At 38.6% G+C, this 16,947-nt stretch overlaps 1 protein-coding gene across 3 annotated transcripts in view; it reads right to left on the reverse strand.

Annotated features, from left to right (window-relative positions):
• Positions 1-644: 644 nt before the first annotated feature.
• The window catches only part of LOC143018980 (uncharacterized), a 53,994-nt gene continuing 37,691 nt past the window's right edge, over positions 645-16,947 (reverse strand). For all 3 annotated transcript variants that reach the window (XM_076174657.1, XM_076174658.1, XM_076174659.1), the window contains exons 9-13: positions 16,762-16,849; positions 15,505-15,638; positions 15,282-15,354; positions 14,657-14,820; positions 645-1,411 (exon numbers count right to left, since the gene is read on the reverse strand). In XM_076174657.1, the coding sequence (XP_076030772.1) occupies positions 1,223-1,411; positions 14,657-14,820; positions 15,282-15,354; positions 15,505-15,638; positions 16,762-16,849 (648 nt within the window). In that variant the 3' untranslated portion in view covers positions 645-1,222. The remainder of the gene's footprint in view (positions 1,412-14,656; positions 14,821-15,281; positions 15,355-15,504; positions 15,639-16,761; positions 16,850-16,947) is intronic.

Consider the following 16,947-nt stretch of genomic DNA (forward strand, 5'->3'; position numbering starts at 1 on the left):
ACCCAGCTACTCTACTTGGTAATTATGCATTTATAATTCATGTAACATTTATTGCTATTCTTTCTTATTCTAAGTCCATTTATATTGTATGCGTTATTTTTAGTCATGTAAATAATATTCATTTTTAACAAAGAGTTTAATTATCCTGCCTGAACTCTGTCACTTGTCCGAACTGTGCACGGCTTTATTTATTTATTTATTTTTTTTTTTTTTGCGACTAGCCTGGCCCATAGGTGGGTCGTGAAAGTGTGTATCTGCGTGTGTGTTTGGGTATAAGTGTGTGTCTGTGTGTGTGACACTGCAATGATAAATAAGTAAATAAATGAATAGATAAACTCGGCTGGCAGTAGGATATGGCGGCTAAAGGATTGTCCCCTTTAAGCACTGTGATGAAATTTGCAGATTTTATTCTGGCTAACGTCAGGCTGATTGAATTCAGCAGAAGGAATTTATTTCATTAACAGCATTACTGGGAGGTGATATAATATTTCTTATTTTATTTTTATTTTCTTTTTCTTTTTATCTATGTTTTACACTAGACTGTCTCCATCAGCTATAGCGTTTATCTTTTTTTTTTTTTTAGGTAATACCAGACTTTTCTTTAGCCGAAGATCTATGGTGGGGGTAGATTAAAAAAGATCTGATTTCATTCGAAATTATATTATCAACAGTAGTTGTTTGAAATCTACAATGATTAATCCAAAATGGAATAAAAAAAATTATGACATGTGCAGAAAGTATCACCCTCGCTTCAGGCAGGTCCTCCAGTTTGATGAAATCTTCATCAGGCACGTCCTCGATTTAAATGGTATCTCCTTCAGGCAGGTCCTCGAGAACTCGATGAAGTCCACACGAAGGACCTGGTGCGTTCTACCTTTCCCTCGATTTTATATCCTCCCCTCTCACTCCACATTTCCTTTCACCCCCCCCCAAAAAAAAAAAAAAAAAAAAAAAAACAGTACTTTACAATCATGCGTATTTACCAACTTTATGTACACCACCAAGTCCAAAATCCCCTACATCTTGAGGAGAAATTCCAAAAGGCACATGGTTCGGAGAAGGGAAGAATGAGAAGGGGAAATCAAAACCCTCTTCCTCTTCCTTCTCATCCTCCTCTTCTTCTTCCTCCTCCCTTTTTTTCCCTTGAAGGCGATAACTCCTTCCCGTTCTTCTCCTTCTGCAGGGGGGAGGAGGGAGGGAGGAAGGGGAAGGGGTCGCCTCCCTAGGGGGGCACAGGAGTGGAGGGGACGCTGACCGTGGAGTTGATGTAGCAGGGCGGGGCCAGGCTTCCCAGGCGACTGACTTGGATGAAGCCCTCGGCGGTCGCCGCGATGCAGCCGGCGATCCCGAGGGCCACCACCTCCGACCCGAGGACGAGGTCCTTGACCTCGACCCTCCCGAAGGCGCGGTACTAAAAGGAAAGAAGGGAAAATAAATGAATGGAGGCACTGATTTCATTTATTAATTTATTCAATATTATTTTTTCTAATATCTTCAAATTGTGCTACCTGCAATTGTTTTATCAGGAATCTGATGCCATGGTTACGGAACTGGTTTAACACTATCAACACCGTAACAATATATAGTACACACACACACATACACACACACACACAAACACACACACACACTCACACACACACACACACACACACACACACACACACACACACACACACACACACACACACACACACACACACACACACACATATATATATATATATATATATACATATAAATATATATATGTATATATTTGAATAATTCGCTAGTGGACAGCGACATCAATCATACAATCCATGACCGTCGCGCAGAGGATTCGAAAAGTCTGTGGTCGTCTGTGGTCGAGTGGTCAAAGGCGGGTGCTGTGGACTCTCTTGGGTCTATAGGCGGTGGTTCGAATCCTCTGCGCGACGGTCATGGATTGTATGATATGTATATATATATATATATATATATATATATATATATATATATATATATATATACATACTGTTATGCAAGAGTGCATTTTTTGCTATGATAAACTATGTATTATGTAAATTATGTATTGTGTATGTATTATGTACTATGTATGAAAATATGTATTATGTATGAAACCATGTACTATGCAAGTTTATTGTCCGTTCGCCTTCAACGACTACTGTCGTCTGCTAGGTGATACGTTGTTCAAAGGTACGATGAATGTATTCCTTGTATGGTGGTGTAATGTGAATGCTTAAACGCACTAGTACATGAATAATTATATGTAATCGTCATGTACAGTCAGATATAAATTTGTATCTTGTAACAAAGAATGTGAATGCCTTTAGTTTTGCTTTATTGGTGGCCGAAGGTGACGTGGGCGGTCGGCCAGGTGAGTTAGTTTGAGTTGTCTGGAGGGACCGAGCTAGTAAGAACTGGTGAGAATACCCTGTGTCAAGTAAGATTAAACATTTTTAGTTCCAGTGCAGTTAGGTCTCTAGTGAGTAAATTAACTTTGATTATATTATTCCGTGTGTGTCTATGTCTATATGGTAATGGTTATACTTGTGCAAAGATCTTTATTTTCTTTAATACTCTTGTTAAAAGCTGCCGGCTTTTCCATGTTTCAATTCTCATTCGCCGGCAGCATCTTATTCTAAATTGGAATTGTTCTGTCATGCTTAAGCTTTCATTTATAATTAAATCTATTTTCCTTTGTTGCTCTTTATTTGAAACAATATAGTGGAATGCTCTTAAGAAACAGTTGACTGATAATTACACATAACTTAAGGGCCCAAGTCCTCTCTCATAATTCGGACTTTGTTACGCCATATTGGGGCCCTCAATTAGAATACTCGGGGATCATCGTGCCCTGGGAAGTCTTGGCATAACAATACATATATATATATACATATATGTATATATATATATATATATATATATATATATATATATATATATATGTACAACACTGAATGGGTTCCAGTGATTAGAGATACATTTTAGCAATCACAATGCATTTTATTCTAAGCCATCAACATCGGGAGACCCAATGGAGGCTGACATGCAGAAATTGTCCTTGGCAGTACCGCATTTCAATTTCTACATGTCGGCCTCCATTGGGTCTCCCGATGTTGATGGCTTAGAACTAAAGTGCATTGTGGTTGTTGAAATATATATATATATATATATATATATATATATATATATAAATGTATGTATATATATACATATATATATATATATACATATATATATTCATATATATATATATATACATATATATAATGTATAATCATATACATATGTATACATATATATATATATATATACACATATAATGTATAATTATATACATATGTATACATATATATATGTATATATATATACATATATATACATATATATATAATATGTAATATATACATATAAATATATATACATATAATATTACAAAGGATTACAAAGGCGGAGCATACCGACAGGAGACCTTTTGATCCATATCTAGTTCGGATGCGAAAAAAAAATCATATTAATGATAAAATAATAAATAAAAACTATGATAATGTAAATAACAAATAAAATACATAAATAAATGCATAGGTATAGTTAAAATAATAAACAAACAGGTAAATAGTAAATAATAATAAATTGACATATAACTAATAATAAATAAAAATCAGACAGACAAATGATAACAAAACAAAAACAAATAATATAAGATAAATTATAATCATTACAGCATCTTACTTAGGTATTTATCTAAATGATTCTTAAAGCTTCGAACTGAACTACATTGCACTACCTGTGCAGGAAGTTTATTCCATTCATTAACTACACGGTTGGCAAGGTTGTTTCTACCTACTTCCAAATTGAATCTATTTCCGGACAGTTTGAGACCATTGTTTCTTGTCTGATTCTCATTCAATGTAAAAATTTGGTCACTTTTGATGTTGTCAATTCCCTTTAGAATTTTAAAGACCTGTATCAAGTCACCTCTGAGTCTACGCTTTTTTAGAGAAAACAGATTCATATGTTTTAGTCGATTTTTGTATGATTTATTTTTGATATTTGGAATCAGTTTTGTGGCTCGCCGTTGTACTCTTTCCAATCTGTCAATGTCTTTAATGAGATTCGCTGATCATACGGAAACAGCATATTCCAAATGTGGACGAACTAACGATTTATATAGCTTGTTAATGAGGGATGGACTTTTGAAATCAAAAGATCGCGCAATGAGTCCTAGAATCTTATTTGCTTTCTCAGAGGCTGAAATACACTGCTTGGATGATTTGAGGTCGTTACTGATAATTACGCCGAGATCTTTTTCACTATCCACTTTTGTTAACGAATTTCCAAATAACTTGTAATCGTACTTACTGTTATTTTTACCTATGTGCATTACCTTGCATTTACTTGTGTTAAATTTCATTAGCCACTTCTCAGACCATTGCTGTAATTTATCTAAATCTTCTTGAATATCTAATTGGTTTGAGTGATCATTTGCCACTCCGCACATTTTTGTATCATCAGCAAATTTGGAAACAGTAGATTTTAGTCCATAGTCTATATCATTTATATATACTATGAATAGAAGTGGCCCAAGAACGGAACCCTGAGGAACTCCACTTGCAACACTTTTCCATCCAGAAGTTTTTCCATTTAAAACAACTCTCTGTTTTCGACCATTCAACCAATTACTAGTCCAACCTAATAGGCTACCACTTATTCCATGCAAAGCTAATTTAGTAAGTAGTCTTTCGTGTGGGACGGTATCAAAAGCTTTTGCAAAGTCTAGATATGTTAAATCTATATTGTTTCTTTTGTCATAATTCGAGATAACTGTGTTGTAGAATTCGAGTAAGTTAGTCACGCAAGAAGGTTTCCATCTGAAACCATGCTGGCTATCATTTATCAAACGGTTACTTTCTAAGTGATGTTCCATAGCATCTCTGATGATAGTTTCCATTATTTTTCCTACGATTGAAGTCAAACTTATAGGCCTATAGTTATTTGGTTTCTTTTTGTCACCTTATATATATATATATATATATATATATATATATATATATATATATATATGGAGTAGGAAACACATTAGTCTTAGTCTTGAGTTTATTCCTGTGTTTCCTACTCCGCTTACGTCAACCTGTCAGAATATCTTTATACATATATATATATATATATATATACATATATATATGTATATATATATGTATATACATATATATATATATATATATATGTATGTATACATATACATATATGTTTATATATATGTCGATATATAGACGATTTTTGTTTTTTGTAAAAGCAGAAAATAGTGCCCTATAACAGCTACTCATTGAAGCCTCAGTTCACAACTTCACCACCGAAAATAGTGAAAATAGATCTCTCCCTTTCCTTGATGTCCAAGTGAGACAGGGAGAAGGATCTTTCCACACTTCAGCAGTTTTCACCAAAGCCAGTAACTCCGAACATTGCCTTAATGGACTGAGTGAATGCCCTCAAAGGTATAAGAACTTTACAACTAATGCATATGTACAAAGATCCCTTAGCCATTGTAATAACTGGAAAAATGTGCACCTAAAGTTGGAAAGGGCTTCGCAGGTCATTGTTAACAACGAATTTAGCAATAAAGATGGTGAAAAAATGACGAATAAAATCATGGAAAATTGGTACCAGGATTATAAAACAGCGAATGTATCAGACAAACCATTGCAGAACGTTATCAACATCTACTGCAAATCTTTCTTCTCCTCTGCATACAAGGAGGATGGTAATGATAATTATAAAGAGAGAAACAGTCCACTAAAGCCAGCATCAGAATTAACTTGATCATTTACTCGTTTTATCAGAACAGAAAAATCTCGAACCTACTCCTAAGGAACAACACCAAGCAGACCGTCGATGAGCTTAAAAAATTTCATGTTGTATATGGGTACACATACAAACATAGGGACTGTGCAACCCATCCTACTACCTATATCGGTATGACCACCATGAGGCTCTCACAATGTCGTACCACCCAACCTTAGGAGAACCTAAAAATCACCATAGCAAAGTCCATCAAACTGGCGCAGAATACGGAAACTATAGTTTGCAATAAAGGCCTACGGCGATTACCAATCCTAGAGGATTTTGTACATTAAGAGTCTATCCTCGAAAATGAATGTCCAGCTCAAGGACTTAAAAATCCTACCGAGTGTTAGGAGATAATTTTTCATAGAAAACAAGACAATGAATACCGATGTACGCCAACCAATAGGGCATCAGGAAACTGATGACGCCAACCAATGACGACCCTCCAAAATCCCCCATCCGAGTATATGATCTTCATAAAACAGCTGAGCCTTTAGTTTAGATTCTCACATGTCACTGAAGAAGCACATGGGGGTGTTAAAACGCATTCTGGTTATTTATATATTATGTCTGCTACCTCACAACATGACATACGTAGATATATTAAGGTTACTGCCTACAGAACGCAAGACTACTTTAACAAAGAGAGAAAAATACAACAAGAAGCTTTGTCATAACAAGCTTGCCATTCTCTTTAATGAAGTATGCTTTAGGAAAAACCTCCTGCTCATATTCACTATGAATACACACACACACACACACACACACACACACACACACACACACACACACACACACACACACACATATATATATATATATATATATATATATATATATATATAAACAGAAATGTAGTAGCACATTTGTAAATGGCACACAGGAACCCACAGTCGGAGAAAATAAACTTTGAATAAAGAAGAATCCTATATTTCGGCTATCAACTGTAGCCCTCTTCAGGAAAGTACTGAATCTGAATCTGAATCTCAAGGAAAGACCACCTCGCTTGCGCGGGATCGGTTTTTGTGGGAGGGGAAGAATGTCTGTAAGAAAATGAAAAGATAGTAGCGTATAAAAGAGGGCTATTGCCACCGGGCGAATTGCGAGCGATTAGGGGTTTATTGGTGGTCGTGGCTCGGGAGAAATGGACCGGGAGCTTGGAGGGCATAGCTGACGCCGGGGTTAGGATTAGGATCACCAACGAAAGTTTAGAAAAAGGTAGGAGGCGTAGTAGTAGAGAAAGGTGGAAAAACGGAAAAATCTTTAGTGGGAGGTAAACTGAAATGAGAAGATGTAGTAGAAGAGAAAGTTAGAAAGGAAGCGAATTTTAGTCGAAGAAAAAGTAAGTGTAGATGTTTGTGCGTGTGTTGTGGCACTGTTCGTGAGAGGTGTATGTGTGTATCTTACGGGAAGTGAGTTGAGTTCACTTCCCGCGTGTAGAGGGCGGTCCTGATAAGCCACAGGTGGGGCGAGCGTTGCCTGTTTTTCCCCAGGTTGGGTTTGAAGTCCTGTAGAGTTGATCCAGTGGCGGTGCGAGGGGGGGGGGGCAGACGGGCGGTGTAAACCCGCCTGCCGACGTCAACGAAGAGATCGGTCCGTAACCAGACCGGCAGCGGCAAAGGAGATAACTCCTCGCCACCACCGCTGGCGAGCGCGAACCTGATGAGCCACAGGTGGGGCGAGCGTTGCCTGTTTATCCCCAGGTTGGGTTTGGGTTCCAGAAGAGTTGATTCAGTGGCGGTGCGAGGGAGGGGCAGACGGGCGGAAGTTGTATGGTTTCTTTCCTTCCAATCACAACTCTGAAAACAGAGAATTACGCGATTGGGAATTGTGTGTATATGTCAGAAGTGTAAACTCGCTCACCAGCGTCAGCGAAGAGGCCAGCGTTAGGTTGCGGGCCGGTTGGACAGAGAGGTGTCCAAAGCCTCTCCGTCGACCAGCCTGCGATCAGATTGAGCGTTCTGAGTGAGACGGTTTGGGCCTCTGCTTTTGCCAGCGAGCAAGTGTGCGTGTGCGTGTGCCTCTTTTCTTCCAAGCACTACTCTGAAAACAGAGATTTACGTGACTTGGGAAATGTGCGTATTTGTCTTGGTGTAAACCCGCCTGCCGACGTCAACGTAGAGGTCGACCATGCCAGACCGGCAGCAGCTAGGAGATATATCTCCTAGCCAACCACCGGCCGGCGAAGATTCCTTGGAGCTTGTTGAGAGAGCTGGTTTGAAGAGACGTCCGACCTCTATGAGCGCTGAGTTGATTCTCCCAGGGCGGAGGAGGGAGGGGGTGAGGAGGGGGGGTTGTAATGTCCGTACCAGTTTGTTAACTGCCGCGCGAAATCATGCTCTGGACTATTTGGTTGGTTTTGACAAATATTTAGCGAACAACAAATATGACAAAGACCTTGCCTGCATTAAAGGGGTTTTATTAAATGGCATTTCCGAATGTTTTAAAAATGAAAGTGGCCTACCAAAAAGACACAGGGAGGCCCTGTCTGCTCTTAAGAAACTTGACAACATCATTATCACTAAAGCGGATAAAGGTGGCAATATTGTTATTTTAGATCAGTCTGTTTATGTTAAGAAAGCCTATGAGTTGCTTAGCGATTCGGCCACTTATGAAAAACTCACCAAAAATCCCCTCAAGAACGCAGCCGCCGAGTTTAACAGACAAGTCCGTAACATCACAACTGATAATTGCATTAATGAACTGAAAGTTACCAACCCTAAGCTCCCATATTTTTATGGTCTCCCTAAAATTCATAAAACAGATATTCCCCTCAGGCCCATCATATCCAACCGCGGCTCCTGCACTAGCAAACTTGCTAAATGGCTAGCGGATATTTTATCCCCGTACGTTGGGAATTTTTCTAACTCTCATATCACAAATTCATGTGATTTTATTTCTAAGATCAAAAATATGAATGTTCAGGGTTTAAGGCTCCTCAGTCTTGATGTTTCCTAGTTATTTACGAATATTAATGTCGATGATGTACTTACTTTTTTGGAAACCAAGACACTTTCCCCCTCTCTGTCAACAAAATTCTTGCTTTAGTTCGCCTTTGTGTTTCTTCAAATGTTTTTTCCTTTCAAGACCAATTCTTCCATCAAAAATTCGGTTGCAGTATGGGTTCCAATTTGTCTCCTGTTTTGGCCAATTTATACATGGAGTATTTTGAGTGTACCCTTTTGCCCAGCATCAAACCGCCCGAAATGATTTGGCTCAGGTACGTAGACGATATCTTTTCGGCGTGGGATGACAGTTGGGGCCCATTTGAAGTGTTCCATGATAAATTGAACCAATTGACCCCGAATCTTAAATTTAAAGTTGAATGGGAAGAAGGACACCAAATCCCTTTCTTGGATATCTTGATAAGAAGAACTGATGATAATCTGTTCTTTACAGTGTACCGTAAGCCCACCCACTCAGGGAGTTACCTTCATTTTTTTTAGCAATCACCCTGACAATATAAAGAAAAGTGTTGCCTCTGGCCTTTTCTTGAGGGCTTTCAGGATTTGCAGTCCTCAATTTCTGGACCAAGAGATTGAGGGGATCAAATGTCAACTTGAGAAGTTGGCGTATCCACCTTGGTGTCTGGACCAAGCCCTCAGTAAGGCTAGGGCCAACCATTTTAAAACTTCTGTCCCCTCAAGTTTTCACCGCTCCTTTAAGGACATTTTAAAAATTCCATTCAATAATACCATCAGTTCTTCTACTAAGTTGTTTCCTCATGAACGTCTCACTATTGCCTATCACTATCCCAGTGGTCCTTAACCCTAGGGTCGCGACCCAAATTTGGGTCGCCAAGCCATTTTATTGGGTCGCTAAGGGTTTGCAGAAAATAATTATTTTCCCACTACAAATATATTATAATTATATACTGTAATGATTAAAATACATGATGCCTAGTTTTAGAATTCTAAGCAGACCATGATTAAATAAAAACTCCAAAGCAGAAAATTTATTTGTAGGCTTGGGTCGCGATGCTTGATTTCTGCAAAATTTTGAGTCGCTGCCAAAAAAGGTTAAGAACCACTGGACTATCCTAACACCGTGCGTAAGCAAATTGTGAACGTTCAACAAAAAACGAAGGAAGTTGAGTCACCTGGTGTTTATTGTTTGCCCTGCAAAGATTGTGATTTGGTTTACTTGGGTCAAACCGGGAGAGACTTGAACACTAGATTGGCAGAACATAAAAGGTCAATTAGGTATGGGCAAGAAAACTCGGCTGTATTTCTTCATGTCAAAAATAAGAATTATTCTTTCGATTGGGGTAAGGCCAGATTAGTGTTCAAGTCTCACTGCAGTTTCAGGAGGAAAATAGTTGAATCAGCATTAATTGAGGAATGCCCTAATATTAATATTTCTAAAGGGCAGTGGACACCTGACATTATTTCACGCGCGGCAGTTAACAAGCTGGTACGGTCATTACAACCCCCCCCTCACCCCCTCCCTCCTCCGCCACCCCAGTTTGCCCCGCGCCTGAGTGAGGTCATCTGTCCACATCTCTTCCTCTCTGTAGCTTATAAGTCCACTCTGTACTCTACTCTATGTACTTTCCTGAAGAGGGCTACAGTTGATAGCCGAAATATAGGATTCTTCTTTATTCAAAGTTTATTTTCTCCGACTGTGGGTTCCTGTGTGTCATATATATATATATATATATATATATATATATATATATATATATATATATATATATATATGTATATATACATATATATATATTGTATAATATATATATTGTATATATATATTATATATATATATATACATATACATATATATATATATATATATATATATATATATATATAGACACCTGGACGTGGTGGATAGGCTTGAGAATCTTAATGACTACAAAAGCTATGTCGATAGAGAGGAAATCTCTGCAGGGTCACCCATATCGAACAGGTTTTGTAAGAAAGATCAGACAAAGAGCAGCTCACACACACAGTCGCAGGACCCACTGCTAACTGGCACGTCCCTAATGGCAAACAGGGAAATTCCTCATAGATATATGGGGTACCTTCATAATGGCTGCGTGAACCATTGGGCACCCTGTAGATATAGAGCTTCACCAAATACAATGAATAAGGTGGCACCAGAGAAATATCTCGCCAGAAACCAGTTGGCAGGGTGGTGAGATTACTTCCAGAACCCCTTGATAGCAAACATGAACATGAATAGTACAATCAAAACAAAACCGGGCGTTCCTGTTGGATCGTCGTCTCCTAAAGGTCCAACCGCATTACCTCGTGTGCATACGGGCAGTGTGCCACCGAATGTGAGTAAGCACTGTCCAAGCAGATCCAAATATTGGACATTAAACAACCTGAAGTAAATGAAGATCAATACTTACAACGTAAGAACTCTCTCAGAAGATCACAGGCTGGAGAGTTTAATGGAAGAACTAGACAACATCAAGTGGGACATCGTAGGACTGAGCGAAGTCCGAAGAACGGAAGAAAAGCTAATACAATTACAAGATGGTCACCACCTGTTCTACTGTAGAGGTAAGGACAAAGAAAGATCTAGTGGAGTTTGATTCTTGATAAATCGAGAAGTTGCTGGTAACGTAGTCAAGTTCAGTAGTTTTTCAGACAGGGTAGCTTAGATTGTGATTAGGCTTTGTAAAGGGTACACTCTAAAAATAGTTCAGGTTTATGCACCAACTTCACAGAGTTCAGACGATGAAATTGAGTCCTTCTATGATGATTCAAATCAGGTAATAGGTCAAGAAAGAAGTAAGTACACGTTGGTAATAGGAGACTTTAATGCTAAAGGGGGAAAGAAGATGGGAGATGAGTCCTGCATTGGGAAGTTTGGAGTAGGTGAAAGGAATGGCAGAGGCGAGATGTTAGTCAATTTTCCAGAGAACTACAAAATGAAGATAATGAACACTTTCTTCCAAAATCGTGTAGGTCGCAAATGGACCTAGAAAGTCTAAATGGAACAACAAAGAACGAATTAGACTTAATATCATGAGATGAGAGGAAGAGCGTTAGCAATGTTACAGTGATAAATAAAGTCAACATATGTAGTGACCATAGAATGGTAGGTTGCACAGCCAAATTCAATTTCAGAGCCAAGAGAAATAAACTAGTTTTAAAAAAGAAAACCAGCCTTGCAAAGATTAAGGATAATAAAAAGAAATTTCAGTTTGAAATTAAAAATAGATTCGAAACTCTAAGAACAAACGAGGACACCGTCGAAGATATGAATTTAAATTTAGTGAATATCATTAGGGAATCGGCAGAAAAAGTAGGAAGTATAAAAAGTAATAGAGAAAACAAATACTCCAAAGCTACAACTGACCTAAATAAAAGAAGAAGGACCAGGCAGAAAGCAGGAGAGACGAAATAGAAAGAGTAGAACTAAACAAGCTTATCAACAAAAGGCAAAGATCAGAGAAAAGAAGGAGAAACATGGATGAAATAGAAGAAACTATTCGTAAAGGTAAAAGTATTAAAGGGACCGAGCGCAGACATGCTTTAGGAAGACAGCAAATGATATGTTTGAAAGATAGGAATGGAAAAATCATTGAATGTAGAGACAGAATGGTAAAAAGAGTACAAGAATTTACTGAGAGCTTTACTCGTCGAAGACCGTAGTTGAGTCAGTAAATTCATGTGTAGACGTTAGTAGTGTACCAGAGATTACAAAGGAGAAATAGAATTTGCTCTAAAAATATATAACGAGGAAAACACCTGGGGAAGACAGCTTATCGAAAGATCTGTTGAAAGATGCAGGGAAAGAAGTTCATATTAGGTTGGCTCAGTTGTACACTCAGTGCTTACGTCAAAAAAGTGTTCCTGAATCGTGGTGCAATCTATAGTGATTTTGGTTCATAAAAAAGGAGACCAGAAGGACTTTAGTAACTATCGACCGATTAACTTGCTATCAAATGTATATAAAGTATTCTCCAAGATCCTTACAAATAGACAAAGTCAAGTTTTAGAAGGAAACCAACCGAGAGAACAGACAGGCTTTAGGAGCGGATATTCGACTTTAAACCATTTGTAGGGTCGTCACCACGACCCTACAAAACGAAACGACTTAGTTCACGGACTAATCGTTCCGTCGAGGGCTCCCGGGAGAAACATGGTATGTACTGTATTTCATCAAATCCTTTATGGAGGCTAGTCTTCCGACAAGTGTTTTTGTGTCATTATGACATTTGGAAATCCCAGTAAGAGATTCTATTTCCAAATGTCATAATGACACAAAAACACTTGTTGGAAGACTAGCCAGTCGTTTCGTTTTGTTCATCTTAGGGATTTCAACCATTGTATTAATTGGGGGGAAGCTAAAGTTATTGTCAAGAGTAATTCATATTTGGATAGAAATATCATAGAGCCCCGTCTGATCAAGGATACATTTGATAATGATTTAAATCTAAGTCATGGATTGTTCAAATTGGAGAGAGATCCACCCTACCCTCTGAGTATATATACTTGTTTCTTTTCTGTAGTTGTACCTTGAAAGTGGATAGACTAAAGAGATCGGTCTCCTTTCTGTTATTTCCCTAGTGGTTTTTCTGCATAATTGGAATATATATATATATATATATATATATATATATATATATATATATATATATATATATATACATATATATATATATACATATATATGTATATATATATATATCTATATGTATATATATACATATGTACATATATATATATATATGTATGTATATATATTAATATATATGTATATATGTATATATATATGTATATATATATATATATATATATATATATATATATATATATATATATATATATATATATATATACTGAGTTGAACACCAGTGTGTATTAAGGAGAACCTGCGCCCTAAGTATACGATATATATATATATATATATATATATATATATATATGTATATTCAATATATAGATATACATATATATAATTTTTTTATCCCACAGTCGGAAAAAGAAGACACTAATGTCGAATGTTCTGTATATTTCGATCGCTAACTGTGACCCTCTTCAGCAGAATGAATACATAGTGGAAGGCATATGCTTATATACAAAAATGTGAGGTGGAAAAGGAACAAGGTCAGGTTACGTGACCGATGCTCCGCAGGTCGCGTGGGGTTTTGTGACCTTTTGTGACATCCAAGGTCACAAAACCCCACGCGACCTGCGGAGCATCGGTCACGTAACCTAGGCTTGTTCCTTTTCCACCTCACATTTTTGTATATAAGCTTATGCCTTCCACTATGTATTTATTCTGCTGAAGAGGGTCACAGTTAGTGATCGAAATATACAGAACGTTCGACATTAGTGTCTTCTTTTTCCGACTGTGGGATAAAAAGTTTATTTTATCAATGTGCTACGACATTACTTTATAGTGATATATATATATATATATATATATATATATATATATATATACTGTATATATATATATATATATATATATATATATATATTACAGGTGGAAAATGTAATCACACATTTGTCAATCACGATAAAACCGCTGTTGGAGTAGAAAAGACTGGAGACGGGGAATCTATATATTTCGATTGCAAACTGCAATCCTCTTCTGAAGAGGATTGCAGTTTGCAATCGAAATATATAGATTCCCCGTGTCCAGTCTTTTCTACTCCAACAGTGGTTTTAACGTGATACATATATATATATATATATATATATATATATATATATATATATTATATATATATACATATATATATATATATGTATAGATATATGTATATGTATATATATATATATATACAATATATATATATACATATATATATATATATATATATATATATATACAATATATATATAACCACACACGTACATACCTTTATGAGGAGGTGGAAGATGGGAGGGAAGATGAATATGAATGGCGTGACGAGGAGACCGCCCACGAGCTCGATAGCGACGCCCAAATGTGGGATGGACTCGCACACGAAGAGGACTAGAAGCATCACGAAGGTCCTGAGGACGACGCGGCGCCAGCCGAACTCTGAGGGCGTGAATGGGCGTGAGTGAGCGACAATGGTCGTCAGTGGGCGTGGATGTGGTCGAGTGTGGGCGTGGTCGATAATAGTTGTGGTCAAAATCCTGAGTGGGCGTGGTAAAAATGGTGGGAGGGCGTGATCATAAGGGTGAATGGGCTTGGTCATGATCGTGAGTGGGCGTGGTCAAAATGGTGAGTAGTAGTCAAGAAGAGTCAACTCGAACCTACCCACCCTTAGGCTCGTTTCACACGTATCGACTTTTCGACGTGCGCCGTCCACGGCACGACGTCGTGCTCTCAAATAACCAAGGGAGCCCATGGACGCTTTTACACGTGGCCGTGGTCGTGACGTGTAAAAGCATCCATGAACACCAATGATTATTTGAGAGCACAACGTCGTGTCGATGACGGCGCACGGCGAAAGGTCGATACGTGTGAAACAAGACAAAAATAAAAAATAAACTCACCGTTGGGAATGTTAAGGTTGTCCTCGAGGTCCTGGAAGAGCGTGTTAATGCCGAGGACAAGGCAGATCAGCACCTGGAGGAGGAGGAGGAGGAGGAGGAGGAGGAGGAAGAGGATAAGCACAAGAATGTATTGAACATGTCCAGGGTTAATAAAAGAAATGTATCTTCAAGTTGTGTTACATGTGATTGCATCATTAGGAAGTTGTTCCAAAGACAGTCACACCTGGACCGTGATGATGGCCATGATGGTGTAGAGGAGCGGGCCGCTGGCCAACGTGTTGAGCAGGTTGATGGTGACGGCATTCCCGTATAGCGAGTAGGCCACAGCGGCCACGGTGACCGATAGGCCTCCACCAACTTAAAGAAAAAAGAAAGAAAAAGAGTGCCAGGAAGAATGACGGGGATATGGGGGTAGGGGAAGGGAGGGGAGGAGGTGGGAACAAGAGGAGAGGGGGGACAGGGGAAGAGGGGGGACAGGGGGAGAGGAGGAGAAAGGGGAGGGGGGAAAGAGAGGTGACGGGGAAGGGGTAAGGTGGGAGAGGGGGAGAAGAAGGAAGACGGGGAGAGAAAAAAACAATACGGTAGCTGAATACTTTTGTTTTTATGATTTTTAGATAATTTGAAGCCAAGGTAGGTTCATACAAAAGAAAATGAGATCTTATTAGATAAAGCCTGCTTTGACTAGGCCAACCCATCATAAGGTGGGAGAAATGGCTATTATCTATTCACTTGTAATTTCTGGATAATACAACAATGACAAAAGTTTTTAGATCGACATAATTATATGGCAAAACTATTGATACGATAGTGTATAACATAAATGACGTAAAATCATTTGCAACGTTGGTCAGTGCGGAAATAAACTAAAGGGATCTTGGTATCGGCTGGATTGGGGGGCGTGGTCGTAGCGAGTTCGATGTTGTCATGACAACGGGGAAGCATCGAACTACGACAGATGACAGACACATTGTGCAGAGAGGCAGAGGAGGAGGCGGAGGAGGAGGAGGTAAAGGCAGATGTGGTGGCAGAGGACGAGAATATGAAGAAGGAGGGAGGGGAAGACGGTTGGGGGGCAGGAAATAGATAGGAAGAGCGGAAGAGATGAAAGATAAGGTGGAGAAGGAAGAGGACAAGAAAGAAGAAGAAGAGGAAGAGGAAGAGGAAGAGGATGAAGAGAAGGAGGAAGATGAGGAAGGGGACAAAGGAGGAAAGCAAAGAACAGGATGAATTAAAGATGAGAATATGGATAGGATGAGGATGAGGAAAAGAAAAATGATGATGAAGATGAATATGACGATGATGATAAGGAAATGGGAAATAGGAAGAAGATGAGAAGGAAGAGGAAGAGGCGGAGGGAGATGAGGAGGAGAAGTAAAAGAAGAAGGCTTCCTCTCTCCATCCCTCCCTCCTACCACGACCCTGTTGAAGGAGGAGGAGGAGGAAGAGGAGGAGAGGAGGAGGGTGGAGAGGCGGTACTTACGGGTGAATCCTGACATGACGACGAGGGGAAGTCGGAACTTTTCCTTCATGTCCATGGCCACCGTCAGGATCATTGGATGGATGTCGAACTGAAAGAGGAGGAGAAGGAGACGAAATATTTGTTGATTTACTTGTTTATTTATTCATTTAGTAATTGGTTTATCAATTTACTAATTAATTAACTAAT

Source organism: Oratosquilla oratoria, chromosome 36, assembly GCF_046742065.1.
Source record: "Oratosquilla oratoria isolate Oo_2021 chromosome 36, ASM4674206v1, whole genome shotgun sequence".
NCBI classification, from domain to species: domain Eukaryota; kingdom Metazoa; phylum Arthropoda; class Malacostraca; order Stomatopoda; family Squillidae; genus Oratosquilla; species Oratosquilla oratoria.